A 20,477-nucleotide genomic window follows, 5' to 3' on the forward strand; every position below is an offset into this window, starting at 1 on the left:
TTTATTACAAAAACATAGTTCAAATAGCCCATAACAACAGTCCCTGAACAGTCCATTTATCACCCAAGTGCAGATAGTCCCTTAAAACCCCAAGACATCTAGTTCCTCAACATCTCACATATCAAACTCCAGTGTCTGCCATCACTCCTGGGCTCTTCTTCAGTTCACTTCCGTCCTTTAACCAGGTCAGCTACCCCAGACTTCCGTCTGGGATATAATCCACTCTTCCCAGCAGGAACACCCTTCCCCCAGCCACTCTGATGGAGGGCACCACCGCTCCTCCTGTTCAGTTAACTTTTCATATCCCACACAGGCCAGGGATAGGCCTTTCCATTGCTCACCTGACTCCCGCTCTCCACCACAGAGGTGTCAGCAAATAAGCCCTACACTGCTCCCTTACCTTCAGCCCGCAGCTTTGGCTCTCTGGCTTAGAAGTCAGCAGGCAACACCCTCTCTGGCCTCCAGCCCTAGCTCACTGGTTTAGGAAGACCAGCCTGCAAACCCAACTTGCTGCTCTCCTGCTTTCAGCCTTCACCCACAAATCCCCTGCAGCTTCCTTCAAGCACCTCCAATCTTTTGGTCCCTGACAGCTCTCACCTGTCCTTTCCCTCAAGTACTCCTCCAGGCAACTCCCATTTTATATGGGCCAGGTGCCCTCTTAAGACTCAGTTAGGAGGCAGCTGCTGAGTCACAGGTACATAGCCTCTTCCTTCTTAAAGGCCTAGTGCCACCCTGCAATAGCCTGATCCTCATTTGCTGTGAGGCCCCTGGACACCACTCTGTCAGCGTAAAGTGACATTAAAATGGGGGTAAATTTCAGAACCAACCCCTTAATACTTGGTTTGAGTAACTTAATGGAATTCTTCAATGAATGAAAGTCAGTAAGAGTTGGACACCCCCTCTCTTACGCACTTCTGTAAATCCCCTTCCCATATCAATTTTACTAATATTTATGCATTATCTATAAATTGGATGAATAATAAAGAGAAAAACTATTGACTAATTTATTTGAAAAAATATCAGAAATGTCACTGAAGAAATTATTGAACTAATATTACTCAGACAGCTCTGTGCCTCACATTCCTATCTCTGCCAAAACATCCTTGACCTTTTGAGAACAGATTTTCAAAGGTATTTAGGTGCTCACGGATGCAGCTAGGTGCCTAGTGGGATTTTCAAAAGTGCTTAGCAGGTTAGGCTCCTACCTTCTATTGATTTAGAAAGTCTATCTCAAGGATAATTCAAAAACAGGAACATGTCAAAGTTGTTAAATAAACTATTGTTACCTTTTAAAAAAACACTAACATGCTTAAAATTAATCATATTCTTAGATGCTTTCCTGAACTGGGACCTTAATCCTTAACCTGGCCATAAAAGGAATGAATAAATAGAAATGCCCAATTTTTTTTAAACTGTGCACACAGCACTGAATGTGTGCTCACAACTCAAGAGCTATGCATGCAAATCCCAATTTTTGCATGCACGCTGGGTGTTGTATACAGATTGCTTTGAAAATCTGGGCCAAATCAAGCAGTGTCATATGTCAGGCTGGCTATGGAGCAGTTCTTAGTTCTTACCATCCTCTTTAGTGCGGGTGAAAATTTGTTCACTCCTGACTCCATCTCCAGCTCGTGTGAATGCCAACACCTGGATGCTGTAGTTAGTATATTTTTCCAGCCCATCAAGCTCTAGTGAGGGTTGTGTAGTAGTGACATTTTTAATCTCTCCCAGCTCTAGGGAACAAAAAGTGAAACAAGTTATTGGCAATGCTATTCTTCTTTTAATCACATGTGTCTGTATTGGTATGAAAATAAAAGGGAAATCTCCTGATTAAAGAATATGCACTCATGAAAGAGAATATTTTGTGATTATTAAATAGATAGCTTAAATGCTCACACTGATCATTATTATAAAATAGAGCAGATGGGAAAAAATGACAACATTTGAAATTTTTATGTCAGTTCCTTTTCACATGAGTAACAGCAAACTTGTTTTTAACTTTATAATTTATTTAGCTTTTTTTAATTGAAATTAAGCAAAAATATCAAAACCACTGTCAAAAGGGTTATTGAAATTTTGCATTTACTGAGAAACAGCTTTTCGGTAAATAAAATATTTCTATAATGGTACTGACAATACAATTTAAAAATTGATAATAATGATGCAACATTTTCCCCTCAAAATAAAAACATTAGAAAAAGTCAACAATTTCTACAACAGTTTTCATGTCTGAAAAAAAGCCATTTTGTGTAAAGTTAAACAAACAACGCTTTTTGTTTGAAAAAATTTGCCCAGCTCTACTGTAAAGTGCACTATGGTCAGAAGCATTAGTTAACGAGAGATTTAAATGTGGTAAAACCAAATTCACTTGCACGGAGAGATGGGGCTCATCACATAAACCTGAATGTATTAAGCTGGAAAACACAATTCATGTGCAAAAATGCTTTAAAAGAACAACTAGAGCAGAAAATATATCTAACAAGATAAGGACATTCAAAGATAAATTTCAGGTCCAATAGCTGTGTTTTGCAGGGTATAGTAGGCTATACTGTAATGTAGCTTTTCAGCAGTGTAGGGCCTAATCCAAAGCCTACTGAAGTCAATGAAAAAAATTACCTTGTCTTGAATCAGGACTGCACATTTTCTCATCTTTATTTTTCATTCCCCAGTGAGTAGTCACTGTACCTCAAAAGATTTCTTCCTGGAGCATTACCACCAGTAATAGTGAGCCTCCAGGTTACATTCTGCCCTCATTTACACCTGTGCAACCTCATGTTTGAACAGGTGTAACTAGCAGAGGATAGAACTTGGCAAGACAATTGGCATTTAATTACGGTAACTACTCTATTGATGGATACACACACCAGAATATAATCCAGCTCATTCTGCCAGAGCTGAGACAGCTCTGCATTGCTAGCAAGAGTTAAAAAAAAGAAAAGAGTTAAAATGTATTGTTCACTAAAGTCCACAAAAAGGAAACAAATATTGAGGTGATATCATCATAAATTGCAGAATGTGATAAATGCATGCACACTTGATCACCTCCCTTAGGATCTATGTTAACATTCCAAAGATCTGAGCACTTCAAATACATGTTGGGGAGGGAGGGGAGGGGAAAGCTGCCCCAAACCTGTTTCCTTCCTTCACCCTAATTGTGGAGGCAAAAGCACATTGTCAATATCTATTGAGGAGGATGGTGTTATGTTTACAGTGTCACTACTTAGTGTACACATACACTTTACTATGTAATTTTTGTTTCAAATCACATGGAGATGAAAAGTGCTACTGTCAGATAAACTGCAACTTGTTTATTTACCAAAATGGTTGAAATACTTCAAGCCATTTACTAATTACAAAACAGAAATCCCCTACATTGTGGGCTTCAAAAGCCAATCACTGAAGATAAGTCCATAATACAAAATGATTTCAGAGGCAATTCTGTTGACCTTAAGAAAAAGAAATGCCAGGTAGGTTTCTTTTTCCCCCTCTGAAAACAAGAAACCTTTGAGTATTTCAAAAAATATATTTTTAAAAATGTTTGTGGAATTTAAACAAGGATTCCTGTGTTTAATTTTGTTCTTCCTGGATGAATAATCAGATATCAGGTATTTTAATAATGCTGCTGAAACTAGCACAGTAATCTTTAAAGGAAAGGCAGTAGCTTCATCTCTGAGGAGGTAAAGAGGAACTGATGATACTCCCACACTTGCCAAAATTCTCTTTTGAACATGTGTGTGTTCATAAATAGTTTTGTAACAACCTGTCAACTACTCAAAGCTCTGTACAAAATGATCCAGACAGAGATGTATGATGCTCTGTGTAAAATGATGATGAAAGAAAATTTAAAGTTTTCTGGTATGCTTTTCATACCGGAGGACAAAATGATATTAACTGCCATGAATTTCCTGTTATCCTGTCATTACTATTGGCACACACCTGATGGGTTGGTTAAAGCTGCTTACCTCCATCCAAGAGATTAGCCCAGTAAATAACTCTGAATCCCTGTAGAATCCCATTCAGGGCTTCTTTGGGAAGTGTAGACCAGGAAATGGAGATAGTTTCTGGTGATGTAGCAGTGGCTTGGACATTCCCTGGAGGGCAACTGGGCACTGGAATGAGATATTCACCAATTTTAGCTCTAGATAACTTCTGTGGACAAGTAAAACTGTACTTTTAAGAGATTATAGTCACCAATGTGAAACTGAATGCACATATACATTTTCTTCATAATTCATTGGAGACACAAATTAAATAATAATCATACCCACTTCTTGGAAGAGTCCCTTTCTACTACATTTTCAATTTTCGTCACTTAAGCAAAATCCATTATTTTAACCTGAGTTTCTACTTTGCTATTGATGGAACTGCTTGGTTACTACTACATTTGTTTTTGAAAGTACAGATCACTTCCCAGAAATGTCTTTGGACCCTCACTGACTTGCCCTTCATTAGGATTTTCCCTCGCTACTAAAAGGAAAATAAATTCTAGAGCTGATTAAAATATACAGAAAAATTGATTTTTTGAATATCTTCGAGATTTTTCTAAATCAAAATGTACAGCTTTTTGAAAAAAAATCACAAAAATTTAGAACGTTTTCAAACTTTCAATCAGCTTTAACAAATTTATATTTAGTAATTTCTGTTTCAAATGCAATGCTTGTTAATCTATCGTTTTGCCTTCTTGATTTATCTTATCCCCAATTCCCATAATGCCCTCACAGTGATGTTACAAAAATGTTGCCAAGAAAGAACCCACATGTGCCAGATATAGCAGAAAAACTTTACACCTGTGACAGTAGTAAAAACATGCATGTTTCAGTGAATTGTCTTCCATCATGCTGCACTCTGTCTAGTTTTAACAGGATCTGCAGTAAATGTAAAACACCAGTATTCTCTGAAGCATATGCCTCAAACACTGTAACACTCAAGAATGTACAAATGTGTTACTCTGTTTAACATACATAAAGTCAGATTCTCAGTTGGTGTAAGATGGCATTGACTTTAGTGGATTTATGCCAATTTACATTGCTGAAAATCTGGCTTTTGATATCTTCCTTGGTTGCTTGTGTTAGAATTTACTTTTATACTGTTTTAAAGTATTAAAGTCCTCTCTATAGCATATGGAATAACTCTTTTTTTCCACTAGAGGACTCTCTATCATTATTTGAGAAGTGCTCTTCTGTGTGATTTAGAAAAATAATTCTGAATTGCTTTTCTCAGTGGACAGCCTGAAATATACAAAAAGTGCCAGTGACTTTTCTTTTATTAGTTTGGACATTCTTGGAAAAACTCATGTCTCATTTTAGGCTGGCAAATTATGTTACTGCATAAACATAGCTCTGGGTTTCACAGCAGACTTATCTGAAAAAAATAGTTACTTCAGTTTTAGTATTTTTACTTTATGAGATATCAAACCACACTATGATCCTATGTTGAGAGTATGAAACTGGCAACTCAGTCAATATCAAAACAAGGGTGTTTCTAAGAAAGGCTATGTTCTCAATCAAGTTCTCTCACAACTGCAGATGTTATTAAATCAGAACAGTCATATTTCTTAAACTGAACTATATTGCATAGCTAGCAATTTGAAATTTGTACACAACACGCAGGCTGATTTGTTCCCTCCCACCTGTCTATAATATAACTATCATTTCCCAATGTAACCATTCTCTTATCCACTATATAATGAACACTAATCAAGCAGTAGATACAATTAGGTCAACATATCCATCAGTGAGAATAAAAGGCCTGATAAAGAAATCAAAAAATGTGTGCAATGGTATATATGATATTTGCTTGCCTAGGACCTACCATCCTCTAGGGTAGTGGTGATGATTTCCTGAGAAGAAGGTCCTATTCCAGCCCGGTTACATGCCTGTACTACCATGCCATACTGGGTGAATTTTTTCAGGTTATCCAGGGTATAAACTTCACTATCTCCAGTGGTGTCAATACTGATGATGTTGAACTGGAAATTGCCCCCTGCACTGTACTCCCGGTAGCCTATCTGGTATCCACGAATAATTCCATTTTGCAAGTGCTTCTTTGGAGCCTGAACAGGATAGGAAATATTATATGTTAAGAATATATGTGGAAATGCAAATAAATTCTGTCCCTTAAGCACTTTGAACTGCACAGAAAGTCAACATTTTCTTTAAATGAACACCACTCTATTTTTAGGTCATAAATTGAGGGAGTCACTGTTCATAAGGCAACCACTCTTTACTATGCTAAACAAATTTCGGGCCAAGTTGTTTATTACCCAGGATATAATCACCAATGAGTTAAAAAGAATTCCAGACTGTTATTTTACTAAAATAGCTAATGATGAAATATTTTTGAAGCCTAATTCAGATTTGGAAGTTTTGTCTGGATAAATCAAGACGTTGAGGCAGCCATGTCTGTTGTGGGGACACAGATGACCTCTGAAGGCAGTAGTGAATCAGAATGTAGGAATTTCTACACTGAATGGCTATTGAAACAAGTGTTTGGTATCCAAGGTTAAAAAATATGCCCAGTAAATGTATTGTACACTATAGTTCTGAGTCACCATACAAGATTCTGCACTCTGACTGACAGATCTTTCCATTTCAGTAGACTGTAGCATAAAATATAGTAGAAAATAAAATAAGCATTGTTAACTTGGTAAGAAAGTCTATTAGTAACAGAAATGTTTGTTATGTTTCCATTTACGTAGATGCTGAAATTTGTTGAACTACTCTTTATTTCATTTTGTAAAAATGTTCCCATCTAATGCTCTGGGTGCATATACAATTATTGTAAAAGTTATAACTACCACTTAGGGTCCATGTACAAAAACTAACACACACACACACACACACACACAGATCCCATCAGACTACCCAGATAAGCTCTCCCACTACCATCAGCACACCATACTGAAGTCTATGATTTCCTAGAGTAACAGGATTTTATTTTCAGATGCCTTGTTTATTTTCCGCTGCATTTGGTTTCCAAAAAAGGAGACAAAGCTTCAGGCAGGAATCTTTTCTTAGGACAAGAATATACTTCAATTCCCCCAGTAACAACACATTTTCTAAGAGAGTGGTTGCCTCCGCTTTTACTGTTTCAATGTGTACCTTTAGCTAATAAGAAGTAGTAAAGACAAATATACATAGCCTAATCACTAAGCCCTCACACGCCAAATCCTCACTGATTTCAGCAGAAGTATGCAAAAGAGATGCAGAATCAGGGCCTAAGTTCATCCATGAGACCTCAGGTGGGAGTAGAACCATGCTTTCTGATATATAATAGACCAGTTATCTTTCTTGGTTTCCTGAATAACTCTGTCCTGTTGGGTGACTGAAGACATTTCTTTAAAAAGTCACATCTTATAAAAAATGCATTAGCTGCCAGTGTGGCATCATAGTCTCAATACGTTTACAGTTTCTTGCTCTTTAAATGACTGTAAAACTTCATATTTTACCATGGGGCGGGGTAAGCTGGTTGGAATTTAAAAAATCTGGATATCTTCATGGGAATGCACAACGTTTGTCCCAGTTAAGAAGGAAATATCACAGTTATATTTTAGTGGTTAAGTGGGTAAGTAAAAGGCAAGTAGTTTTCTTGATGGAAGCACTCTGCACTCTGTTTCATAACCACTGCATAAAATGTGGACCATCTTTGTGAATGGACAGTGTAGTTTTGTTGTTTGAGTAAAAAAACCATCCAAAAACAAAAACAAAACAAAAAATCCACCAGAGTATAGACAGCAGAATTATTAGAATACTCAGTTAACTGGTCATTCATTCACTTTCTTGCTTATATGTCCTTTTCTTATAATTTGTTGACATTGAAAATTAGTTGAAAATTTTCTGTCAAAACTGTTTTTAGATGGAAAATTATTTTTTTTGTGAAAACAGTCTCAATGGAAAATTTTGATTTTTTTTGTTCAAAAGCTGAATATCTGAAAACCAAAATGCTAAAATAGGGTGCAGATGTGGCAGTAGAGGCAGGGGCTTAGATGCCCTGAGTATGATCCTATTTGAAATGCTGGACACACACAAGGAGTGGCTAGACTTGCCTGCTGCTCCTGCCACCACAGCTACAGTCTATTTTCAGTGTGCTGGCTTGATTAGAGCTAGCTTGGGTCTGTCTCCTCAAGCTAGAATTTATACCTACAGGTTGAAGTGCAGACATACCCGATTAGCTATTCTGAGACAGGTGTCTTTTTCTGACCAGAAACTCCACCCTGTACTTCAGAAAGTTTTGCTGAAAATGATATATACCTCTACCCCGATATAATGCGACCCGATAGAACACAAATTCGGATATAAAGCGGTAAAGCAGTGCTCTGGGGGGCGGGGCTGCACACTCCGGTGGATCAAAGCAAGTTCGATATAACGCGGTTTCACCTATAATGCGGCAAGATTTTTTGGCTCCTGAGGACAGCGTTATATCGAGGTAGAGGTGTATTGCTGCACCAAGTTTCAGCTGGGACAAATCAGCATTTTCTGACCAAAAAATTCCTGACCAGCTTGTGCCTAAATATGGATTTTTGAGCCTTACTCTATGTGAACAGGTTTGAAAATGTTAGCTGCAATGTTTTACTGTTGGACTTTTTATATAGCAAGAACCAGGGATCACCCAATAAAATTACTTGACAGCATGTTTAAAAACAGACATAAGGAAGTGCTTCTCACAACATACAGTCAACCTGTGGAAATCGTTGCCCGGGGATGATATGAAGGGCCAATGTATAACTGGGTTCAAAAAAGAACCAGATAAGTTAATGGAGGACAGGTCCATGAATGGGTATTAGCCAAGATGATCAGGGACACAACCCTATGTTCTGAGTGTCCATAGCCTCTGACTGCCAGAAGGTGAGACTGGATAACAAGGGATGGATCACTCCATAATTGCCCTGTTCTGTTCACTCCCTCTGCAGCATCTGGCACTAGCCACTGTCAGAAGACAGGATACTGGGCTAGATGGACCATTGATCTGACGCAGTCTGACCTTTCTTATGTTCTTATCTTATCTTATGCAAAGCAATAAGGATGCAGCCTGTTTGTATCCAAGAGGTTGTGCATATGTCACTTGTATAGCAAAGTGCTCATTCCACATCTAAATGGGGCCATAGAGACTAAGGCCCAAAGTCTCCCTGTCAGAAAAGAAGTCTCCCAGTAAGGATCATGATGGGTGAACAGTAGTCCTAAGGGAAGGGCACAGGAGGGCTACTGGCAGAGTAGTAGCCTGAACTTAACCAGTGAGGGAGATCCTTGGTCAAAAAAGAAAAGAAAAGAAAAGAAAAGAAAAGAAAAGAAAAGAAAGAAGAAGTCATCTTGTTTCAAACACCATGGTGAAACCTAGCATTGTTTAGATGAGCCAACAGATCATCTGTGGACACTTTATATTCTAGAACGACTCTAAATACCACTGAATCAAAGTGACCGGTTTCTTGCCCGACACCTGGGGAACTGAGAGCAAGGGAGACTGGTGCAGCTGTAACCAAAATGTACTACTTCTTAACACACCATACTGAACCGAAAATAATTTTAATTAAGTGAATATCATGCCTCTTATGGTGCCTCTCTAGAGCAGAAGAGTGAAGGTTGTGGTTCATGGTCTATGGTGTATGATAGCTGCAATAGAATTAAGGTGTATTTTTATGGTTAGAAGAATAGAGGGTCTGTATTGATATGTGGCTTAAACGTCCATTTCCTTGCTTTTGTGGTTTATGTCAGGTAGGTTGAGTGTGTAGCAACTTTAACTGTTGCACTATTATTATTAATACTATTATTTATTTGTATATGAGTTATAATAAATTATCTTACTGCTACATTATAGTGTATGTCATTTGTTCTTTCAATATAATGTGCTCTTGCATGTTCCTTTTATTATAAAGTGTACAATGCCATCACTTGAAAAGTGTTGTAGTTTCACAGAGCAAATCAGTCTTGGCCTTGATTCTGAATGCCCTCCGTACAAGAAAGGGACCAAGAAAAATACAACTACAGCTGCACTCATTTAGATGCATTTACTTTCCTGACAGCACACACAGACTAGGTAGTTAAATGTCTAAATGGATACAATTGCAGGCACAGCTAATTGTGCCCACATTTAATTAAGAATGCAAAATTGTACCTATGATGATGGAGGCAATTTTTGAAAATTTAGGCCAGGAAGTTTCATTTCAGATGTAAATATCTGCGTGGATGTGAGTCCATAATGCTTACGAGGAGATTTTCAAAAGACACCAATAGGCAATGAGGTGCATAATTCCCACAGAAAGTCAATGGTGCCTAACTCCCATTTGTGTTTTTGGAAATCTCCTCCAAAATCAGCCTTTAAGTATTTCTTCATATAAGGCCAGAGTCAGTATACAGTGTACATTATTTCAGAAGATGAAGATGTGCTCTCCGGCTAATGGTAAAATATATTAAAGTATGGCACTTCGTGTACCCTCTTTAGCTTTCTCTACTGGTATGTTATGGAGCTTCATTTTGCCTGCTATTCTTTGTAGCCACAAACCATTGCTACCTGTGAAAACCACAGCAACAAAAAGTATAACTGTACGACATGAAGGTGATGCAAATATTATCACTGTATATCTGACAACTAAAAAAGGACTAGCAAAGAAGTTTTGCCTGATTGAACGAGTCAGAGCAAAATCACTTCCTTACACATCACAGGAATTTTAAATAGGATGCAATTTGCTGCATTTTATAATTTTATCATCTCCCCTCCCAATCTGAATAATTATATTTTGCTATTAGATTTATATACTAAATGCAATGCTTTGCAGATGACACATGCACACAAAGAACAGTGCATACCTCAGCAGCAAAGGAGAATCATCTCCAGAAACCGAGACCACTGAGGAAAAACCTTGTTTTGTGCAAAGCACCTTTAATATTATTTGTACTTTCATGTACCCTCATATTTGTGGGGTGGAGAAGAATAAATTTAGGACTGATGATAGGGAAACCTGTATTTGTACTTCAGTGGACAGCCCCTGGAGACAGTTTTTTCAATGTATCTATTTTTAACTACTACTAACCTACTCAAAAATCCCTAGCATGTGAGGTTTGTCGGCATTAGCCGGACAATTCATTAGATATAGTCTGTCTGTCTGCACAGACACTTCCTTTATATGCAGGATAATCTTGTTTCATCGTGAACTGTCTGAAATGAGAGTGTGCTGGTATGATAAATTGCCAGCATTCTACAATTATTACCACGGCACTCCAAAAGTTCTGTGTTACATGGCAAAGTTCACATCACATTACATAAGTTACAGTAACCATGTAGAATTTCTACATAAGTTTATGGCTATTAGGCTGTAACTTTATTTTAACAGTTTACCTACATATTTCTGAATATGGTATGAAAATTGTCACTCTTATTAAGATTATACATAGTGACTACGCATCTTTATTCTATCTGTCAGGATGTACAGTTTGGTTTAATGTATTTATAAACCTACTGGTTTCACTGTCAAACAACATATGTAAAACTTTTCAGTTTTCAGAACACTGCATAAAAACAAACCAAGTCACAAGCATTAGAGTACAGCAGTTACAATGGAGATTTATTTAAATTACATTGGAAAAATAGATAATTTTGACTAAACTATGTATGAATTCATGGACTCTACTTTTGATCAAATTGAGACATAGCACCAAAGAGGGTCTCCATGCCTCTATCTGTGCAAGCATTCCTTTGGTAAGGGCCTGGGCCAAAATCAATGGAAAGACTCCCATTGACTCCAAAGGCTTTTGGGGATCATGCCCTATAATCATATCAGTCCTCAGTGAGCACTAATTTTGTCAGCACAATGCCCTGCTTGCAAACTCATAGAGCACAAATAGCAAATGTAGCTCAATAGAAACACAGGCCTGCAGCAATGATTTTCCTCTGGAATGTTCTTTCCTGTAATAAAATGACAGTCTTATTGGCAAAGCTTGTAAGATCTGTTGGCAAAATGATCTGCAAATTTTATTCAAAATAAAATACTTCTGATCCACAGTTATTATAATATTCCCCCTAACAATAGCTCTCTGAACATGCATAACTACTGCTAGACTCTCTGTTTCCTGCTATGGTTACTCACTTTCCAAGTGACCCGAATGCTTTGTGAAGATACAGGCTCAAGCTGAACTTCCTGAGGTGGGCCATCAGGAGCTGGTGAGAGAGACAGAGAGGGAGACACATCCATCATAAGGCAGGTTCTTATCATGTGGCAGAAATAAACAAAATATACAGTGTTGATGCCAACACTGTGGCATAGAACAGAGGCTTTGGGTTGGTATGAAACCATTTAACAGCAAATGAAGCATTGAAGGTATCACTTTACTCAAACAAAACTAAAAGGCTAACTAGTTGGTTGCGTGGTATTTGTGACAATGAAATGTTGTTTATTTCGAGATTTAGCAAGTTTGCAAATAAAACAGGAATGAGTTGCATGTGACTTTCCTTCAAAAGCCTTGTTTAGTGACATGCTCAAGATGCTTTTCTTTCCCTTTGAAGTCTTCTCTACTGATGTATTGAATGTGCTTTAAGCTGCTGTGAATGCGCTGGCACTGAAAAGACAGCAGCACCCATTCAGAATTAGGGAACATAGCAACTCTTCAGCCAGCTTTGATCATTTCAACATGTAGCTTCTGATTAAACTCGTTCTGTTAACTAAAGACTGAGCATGTTCAGTACAAAATTATTATTTTATGAAGTAAAAACTGCACAAATAGTTTTTCTGTGTCTAAATATATCAGTGTGGAAGCCATATAAAGAATATCCCGCCTGATTAAATGAACCCGGGACAGTTCCTGCTGGCTCAGTCAGAGGGAGTCTCTCTTATTATTTATATACTGCCAACAGTATGTGTGGTGCTTCACAAACAAGTGGGAAGACAAAGTTCTGGTCCTGAGAAACTTCTGTCTAAATTAGCAGTTACAATGCAATGATCGCTGATTGGAGGCAGTTAGTGTTGCAGTGGGGATTTGTAAAAGAAAGCTAATAAAACCAAGCCATTTTAACGGAAGGATGTGAAGGAAGAGACGGAGATATCTCAGCGCTCTAGTAGAAGATTTCTATATATATGAGGTGGCATGAATAAAAAGTAAGAAATCACAAATTTAATAATATGAGAAAGGGAGAAAAGTAGACTAGGTTGTGAGAGGGAGAGCAGGAGGAAATGGATGTTGCAATGAAAGCAGTCTGAGGGGTAAACAGCAGCAAATGACTGGAGTGAAAGAAATCCATTTGGCTTACATGGGTGAAATTCACGCCTGTATAGAGACCTAGCACAAGGCTTATGCTTCATTGAAGTCATGTACAAGTCCTATTTTGTGGGATTTTGTTGGCCCTGTGCAGTGGGGTGAATTTCACACATGGTGAAGTGGAACCATTGCCTATAGATCATGTGGGTCCTTAGTTTGAGGGCATGTCTACACTGCAATTAGACACTTGTGGCTGGCCCATGCCAGCTAACTCAGGCTTGTGGGGCTCAGGCTAAGGGACTGTTTAATTGTGGTGTAAATGTTTGGGTTGGGCTGGAGCCTGAGCTCTAGGACCCTCCCACCACGCAGAGTGCTAGAGCCCAGGATCCAGATTGAGCCTGAATGACTATACAACAATTAAACAGTCCCTTAGCCTGAGCCCCACGAGTCCAAGTCAACTGGCACGGGCCAGCCGCAGGTTTTAGTTGCAGTGTAGACGTACCCTAAGTTTCCTATGCAATATCACACAGTAATGAAAACAGGGTAAGTACAACAGCAAGAGTGGGGTCTCTGCTAGTTCTTTAAGTCAACTCTAGATTCTGACCACCAGTTTACAGACACAAATGTCATCACTGCAGATATATTATTCTGTAGTAGATATGTGCAAAACATTTGGCCCATAAAATGAGCTGATAAAATCCTGGCTTTTCATTGGCATCACAATATGGCAACCATAAATCCCCTTTATGTCCACAGTTTATTTCGTTCCTCATGTGCAGAAACATATTCTCTGACTCTGATGTGGAAGTTATTGCTGTGACATATTTATATAGGCTAAACCTTTGCTTGTCTGGTCTGAAGAATTCAGACTCACCACAGGAAGCTCGTGCAAGTAGGAAGGAAATCAGAGAGAAACACTGCAGCAAATATTAGCGATTGTGCCTTATTTTTTGTAAAGATTCTGGATTGCTTTGCTATGCTTGGGATAACACATCCTGCACCCAGTTCTGCTCTCACATTGGTTTCATACTAATACTCCTGATTTACATCTATATAAGTGAGAGCAGACTCAGGACCTTGCCTGGGAGACTGTGAAGGAGATAGTTGCAGTTGAATGGGTGGTGATAAAGAATGCGGTAAGTCCATGACAGAGTGAATGGTTGTATACTGGGTCAGTGGGTAGCTGGAGGGGGGATGAGATAGGTGTGAGGGAAAGTAGAGGGAGATGGGTCCTGCGTCTTGGCAGGGGGTTAGATTAGATGACTCTGGTGGTCCCTTCTCGCCCTATGGTTCTATGATTCTAATGGTCATGACAGATGGTGTTATGGGCTGTGGGATGCAGTAGATGGTATAGTGGAGTTAGAGGTGAGGGGGACTATGACAGAGAGTGTAGAGGAAGGTGAATGGTGGAGGCAGATTGTGGGTGAATTTGTGATGGAGAAGCCATGACAGGGGATATGGTGGGAGGGAGCAAGCTGTGACAGAGGGTATAGCAGAATGTGTTTGTGTGAGGGCATTGGGCTAGGGGAGAGGATGGTGACACAGGGCATAGAGAGGAGAGAGGGGAGTGTGCTGTGACAAAGTGTGTGGTAAGGAGGCTGTGACAGAGGTTGTGGTGGAGTGAAATTAGTGTCTGCCAATTTCACTGTACACATTCACCACAGCTTACATGATTATGAAGAGTTGCTAGGAATCTAACTACTACCCTGAAGGCAATGAGGTGAATTTCCAGTATGGTTTCCAGGAATTAATTTGGGACCAATAGGTGATTTTTTGCAAAAACTCCATCCAAAATGTGCAAGGTTATGTTAACGTCTTAGGGCAGGGGAAGGCAACCTGTGTCCTGTGGGTCACACACGGCCCGTCAGGGTAATCCGCTGGTGGGCTGCGAGACAGTTTGTTTACATTGAACTTCCGCAGGCATGGCCACCCACAGCTCCCAGTGGCTGCGATTCACCGTTCCTGGCCAATGGGAGCTGCGGGAAGCAGTGCAGGCCGCAGGGTTGTGCTGGCCACCACAATGCAATTAAAAACCCGCAGCTGGGCCATGCTATTTGACTTTGTCTTGCAGGGCTCAGGCTGTGGGGCTGTTTCATTGCAGTGTAGACTTCTGGACTTAGGCTGAAGTCTGGGCTGTAGTACCCTGTGAGGTGGGAGGGTCCCAGGGCTCAGGCTGCAGCCCAAGCCTGGAATGTCTATATCACAATTAAGCAGCCCCACAGTCCGAGCCCCGTGAGCCACAGATTTTTAATTGCAGTAAGTCTGCACTGCAGCTGGGAGCGAACCTTCCAGCCCAGGCAGACAGACTCACGCCTGTGGGGCTCAAGCTAGCATGCTAAAAATAGCAATATGGACATTGCAGCTTGGGTGGCTGTTCAGGCTCTGAAGCCCGTCCAACACCTCTGGTTCTGAGCTTGAGTAGCTAGCCCATGTCTCTGCCAGAACCACAATATCCTCCACACTGCTATTTTAGCATGCCAACTTGAGCCATGCTAGCGCAAGTCTGTGTACCTGGGTTGTTCTTAGCTGCAGTGTAGTCACAGCCTTATACACATACACTAAATCCACTGAGCCTTTGATAACTATTTGCATGTGGGAGCCAACTTTCCTGCAACCTTGCTTGCTCTAGCATGCCATACATTTCTCTAGGGCTTTCCATCTAAGCATCTCTAAAGGATTTACAGACATGATAGATTTAAGCCTCACAACATCACTGTGAGGCAGGTAAATGTTTTATCCCCATTGTACACACGAGGAGACTGATGCACAGAGAAGATAAATGAGCATCTTAAGGTCACTCAGAGTCTGTGACAAAGCCAGAAAGAGAACCCCGATATCTCAGCTTGCACTGTTAAACTTTACCAATACACAGAAACAAAGAAAAACAAGCCCTCTGCTTTCCTGTCAAACACTGAAGGAAATGAGCTCTCCCAGTCTATTTTTCAAAGCAATAGCTATTAAAGGTTATAGGGGGAAGAGCTCCAATAGCCCTGAAATCAGCTCCAGATTTGTGAAAGGACAGAAAATATTGCTTGACTCTCGTCCTGCTGAAGGCATCCTTTTCAGTTTACTTTCTAATAAATAATGCCGGCAGCCTGGAGTCACACTGGTGTAGGATATGTAATCTGCACCTTTGCAGTGAAGGGGTTTGGATTTTTAAATTTTTAATGTTGTTTTTCTTAAGCCTTCATTTTGATCTCTTCCCTTAGGTGTCTCCCTCCTGCTCAGCACCCTGTGCTAATTTAACTCTCCTGATGTAAGAGCAGCAAACAGTAAACAATGACAAATGACTGCACTTCTGCATACTGTGCCACTGATCAAACCAAAACCAAGACAACAAATGTTGTTGCCTTGCCTAGACCTGACCTTCCCTCTGCTGATTGCTCCCTGAATAAATCAATGACTTTTGACTGCGGTTCCACATAACTGACCTTTCACTCTGACTGGACAGCTCCTTAATGAGAGCAGTGAAAGGCCCAGTCATCCTGAAACTAGGTCAGGGAGGCTCTGGATAAAATGTGACATCCAGGTTTCAGCCTAATGGGGAAGCTAGTCTTTAATGGGAGGACAGTTGCTGATGCTGACATATTAATTATCAGACAAAAGAAAGTCAGTAAGTAAGGAACACTCCAACTTTATTAACAGCACATACTAATAACTTGTGTGAGTATATGAGAAACACAATTTCTTTAGGAGATTTTGGAGAGGGGAGAGTGGAAGGTGGAGGTATTCCGGGCTCTGGGGATGGGTAACCTGTTTCTCTAAAGATTTCATATTTCACCTTGCAAACAGGAAAAACATTTCTGCATTCAGCATGTAGTTTAAAAGCAAGCAAATTACTCATCCTTTCCTTGATATATAGTAAAGAAATCTGCCCCACCACTGAAGAATCATATCAAATTAAAACCCATAATGCAGAGTTCTGTTCATTCTCTCTTCCTTTTCTAACACAGACATTATTTGTGGGTCCAATATATATGCTGAAAAAGGGCATCAAGGGAAAAAATGAATGCAGTTCATGTTGTCTCCTGTTTGCTTCCGTTTGCACAGTAAGCCCTTGTGCTCTTATTCTTTGTCACAAATCCTTGAGAACTGAGAATCTGATCTCACAGCAAGGGGTAAATTTTCACTGCGGTGATTTAGTCTTCTATTAATATTAATAAGATTTGCACAGCCAAATTCTCATGTGTGGGCTGAAAACCACACCACTGAGTGTCTAGAACCCAGATCATCATGTAGCTTTAGAATGCAGTGGGCCTTTATCTGACACAATCCACCCCCAACCACTTACATTATTATTTTACCTCTCAACAGTACATAGATTCATAAATTCCAAGGCCAGAAGGGACCATGGTGATCATAGGCTGACCTCCTGTAAAACACAAGGCCCTAGGGCGTCCCGAAAATAACTCCTAGCACATATCTTTTAGGGGGAAAAAAACCCCAAGCAGGGAGGTATTAGCATGTTAGCATAGAAAACAAATATGCATGGTGCAGGTATGCTTTACAAACAAGAAATGGCAGATTCTTGTATGGCCTAGAGTTTTCAAAGGAACCTAAGGGATATAGGAATTTCAGTGATGTTTGTATGTTGAATTTTCTTAGGCTCCTTTGGGAATCCCAGCTGTGATTTAATTGCAATATGTAACTTTGATAGGAGATATTTGCAGACATTCAACATTATGACGTATAATTCAAGGAAGAAAATGATATGGCATTGGCTTCAGAAAGAGGGAGGCGTCAGAGCAAAGGAGAGCAATAAAGGATAACTTCTTTCACTTCAGCAAGTGAGCTACATAGAGACTTGAATGCAAAGAAGCCACTGCATACCGCAATTACAGGCTCAAAAGGGGCTATCCGGGGCATTCAGGGGAAGGTGTTGGCAGGGTACTCTTGCCAGAACAGAGAGACAGTGGCACTGGTATGACTGCTCTGTGAAAAATCAGTCACTTGTCTCCTGGCTGGAGAGGAAGTGCTGCAATGGCCAATGCCATCTGTGGTGGTGGACAGCATTCAATTAAATTCAAGGAAACAATATTAATTAATTACAGCAAACTAATTTTAATTGCAGTCAGGACATTAAATGGGTGGAGAATAGCTCAATAATAACGTTATTCATGTAAATCAACATTTTCAATCTTGGGAATCTTAAGTTAGGCACCTAAATCCATATTTGGGTGCTTAAATAGGGATTTAAATGCATAGCTTCAAGTCCCCAAGGTTGAAAATGTGGGGCATAATGTCTTCTTTGACCACTAAATGCCACTGAACAGTTCTAATGACAGGCCTGCACAATGACGTTTCTGAAGTAATGCTTTCTTGGAATATTTTAGCATCCTTTGTGAGATAGTTATAGTAGCGTAGCTGGCATTTCAAACAGAAATTTCTAGTAAGGAAGAAAATTTGAGCTCAGGTAAGATTTAGAACAGCAGTTCTCAAACAGGGGGCTGCAGCCCCCTAGGGGTACATGAGACCTTTCAGGGGTCCGCAGGGCCCCCCGGCTGAAACCCGGTGAACAAGCCCTGGCATGATACCTCCCCCCTCAAAGCCGGCAGCTGTGCAGCGTGGAGCTGACACCAGCAGCGGCGCGGGGCAGAAGCTGGGAGCCCTGGTGCCCCCTGGTCTGAAGCTGGCAGTGGCATGGGGCTGAAACCGGAAGCCCCTCCCCTCCCCCCTGCTGAAGCCGGGAGTGGTGCAGGGCTGAAGCCAGGAGGCCCGACATCCCCCCGGTCTAAAGCTGGGAGCAGTGTAGGGCTGAAGCCAGGAGCCCTGGTGCCATCCCCAAGGGCTGAAGCCAGCAGCAGCATGGGGCAGAAGGTGGGAGCCCCAGTGCCCCCCAGGTCTGAAGCTGGGAGCAGTGCAGGGCTGAAGACGGGAGCCCTGGTGCCACCCCTCCCCCCTGCTGAAGCTGGGAGCGGTGGTGGAGCCCCGGCGCCCCCACTCCCATCTGAAGCCAGTAGAGGTGTGGGGCTGAAGCCAGGAACCCCAGTGCTGCCCTCACCCCGGGGCTGAAGTTGGGAGCAGCACAGGGATGAAGCCTTCCCTGCAGGAAGAAGCCCTGAGCCTATGGGCAGAATTGGGGAGGCACAAGGGTGTTGCTCCCCCAAACTGCAGTGCCTTACACAGAATGGGGACGTCCTGGGGGCAGCCCTTGCTACCCCTCTCCCTAAACCCTGAGCTACCCCCTGTCCACACATAGCCCCTAGATACCTCCTCCCTGCACCCTGAGTGGTTTTCAAACGTCTTGAATTGAATCCCCACTTTGAGTTATATTTTTTGGTTGCATCCCCCGTGGGTGGCCTGCTGAGGTGCATCAGGGAGTGGAAGTGGCACTCCTTCCCTGGACCGCATTGTGTGGAGCCGGCCCGAGCCCCGCCGGCCCTTGCCTACCACCAAATAAAAGTCAAACTACGCCTATGCCCAAGGCCCCCTCTCCTCTGCCCCCCTCTCTCCCCACCAGCCTGGAGCCCTGAGTCCCCCCTCGCCCCCGCTGGGCCCTGGAGTTTTTATAGCATGTTGAGGGGGGCCTCAGAGAGAAAAAGTTTGAGCACCCCTGATTTAGACAATACAAAGCCAGAACGTACCTGCTTCATCTGTAGTGATAGTGAGCTCATTGCTTGCTTCGCTCTTGCCAATGCGGTTTTTGGCATACATGCGGATGTTGTAGGTGGAGGAAGGATGGAGGTCAATTATAGTGGCCTGGTTCAGCTGAGGAGAGACGTCTTTGGTTCGCTGAACAGAATCCCAGGAGTCTATGTAATAAATGGGGGGAGAGAAAAAACTAAAGAAAATTTCGCATTCATTTTGTTATTTCAAATATTTAAGAAATTCAACCTTATAAGAGAAGACCTCCTGTTTTCAGCATCAGCACTGGGAACATTTTGCTAATACAACCTAAACGGAATATCATGTTTCTCTTCAGTACTCCTTCTCACTGATCAAAGCTCTTAAAGAAAGACTTCTCAACCTGGGGTGCATGAACAGGTCCAAAGGGCTTGCTACAACCCTCTTTTTTATAGTGAAATGAGAGTGAGGGGGTCCCCCATTTTTTTGGGGGGGGTTGTGATGTGGGAAAAGGATGATATCCGCTGTCCTAAAGGAATTCCATTCAGTGCTCCTCAGAGGGTAGGTTGGTTACTGTGACAAAGAGCCTTGAAAGGAAGTTGTTCGACAGGAATGAAAAGGAGGACAGGAAGGATTCTTAAAGATGCAAAGGATCATTTAGAAAGATAAAAATGTTTTATATTTTAAATTCTTAAGGGCTTGCTCCTGCAAGCTTATTCAATTAACTATGCA

At 41.0% G+C, this 20,477-nt stretch overlaps 1 protein-coding gene across 2 annotated transcripts in view; it reads right to left on the reverse strand.

Moving 5' to 3' along the window:
* Positions 1 to 20,477, reverse strand: part of DSCAM (DS cell adhesion molecule) — a 613,017-nt gene that overhangs the window by 108,236 nt on the left and 484,304 nt on the right. For both annotated transcript variants that reach the window (XM_034753123.1, XM_034753134.1), the window contains exons 15-19: positions 19,766 to 19,933; positions 12,077 to 12,147; positions 5,812 to 6,052; positions 3,963 to 4,109; positions 1,578 to 1,733 (exon numbers count right to left, since the gene is read on the reverse strand). In XM_034753123.1, coding sequence (XP_034609014.1) covers positions 1,578 to 1,733; positions 3,963 to 4,109; positions 5,812 to 6,052; positions 12,077 to 12,147; positions 19,766 to 19,933 — 783 coding nt within the window. The remainder of the gene's footprint in view (positions 1 to 1,577; positions 1,734 to 3,962; positions 4,110 to 5,811; positions 6,053 to 12,076; positions 12,148 to 19,765; positions 19,934 to 20,477) is intronic.

This window comes from Trachemys scripta, chromosome 1, assembly GCF_013100865.1.
Source record: "Trachemys scripta elegans isolate TJP31775 chromosome 1, CAS_Tse_1.0, whole genome shotgun sequence".
In the NCBI taxonomy this organism is placed as follows: Eukaryota; Metazoa; Chordata; order Testudines; family Emydidae; genus Trachemys; species Trachemys scripta.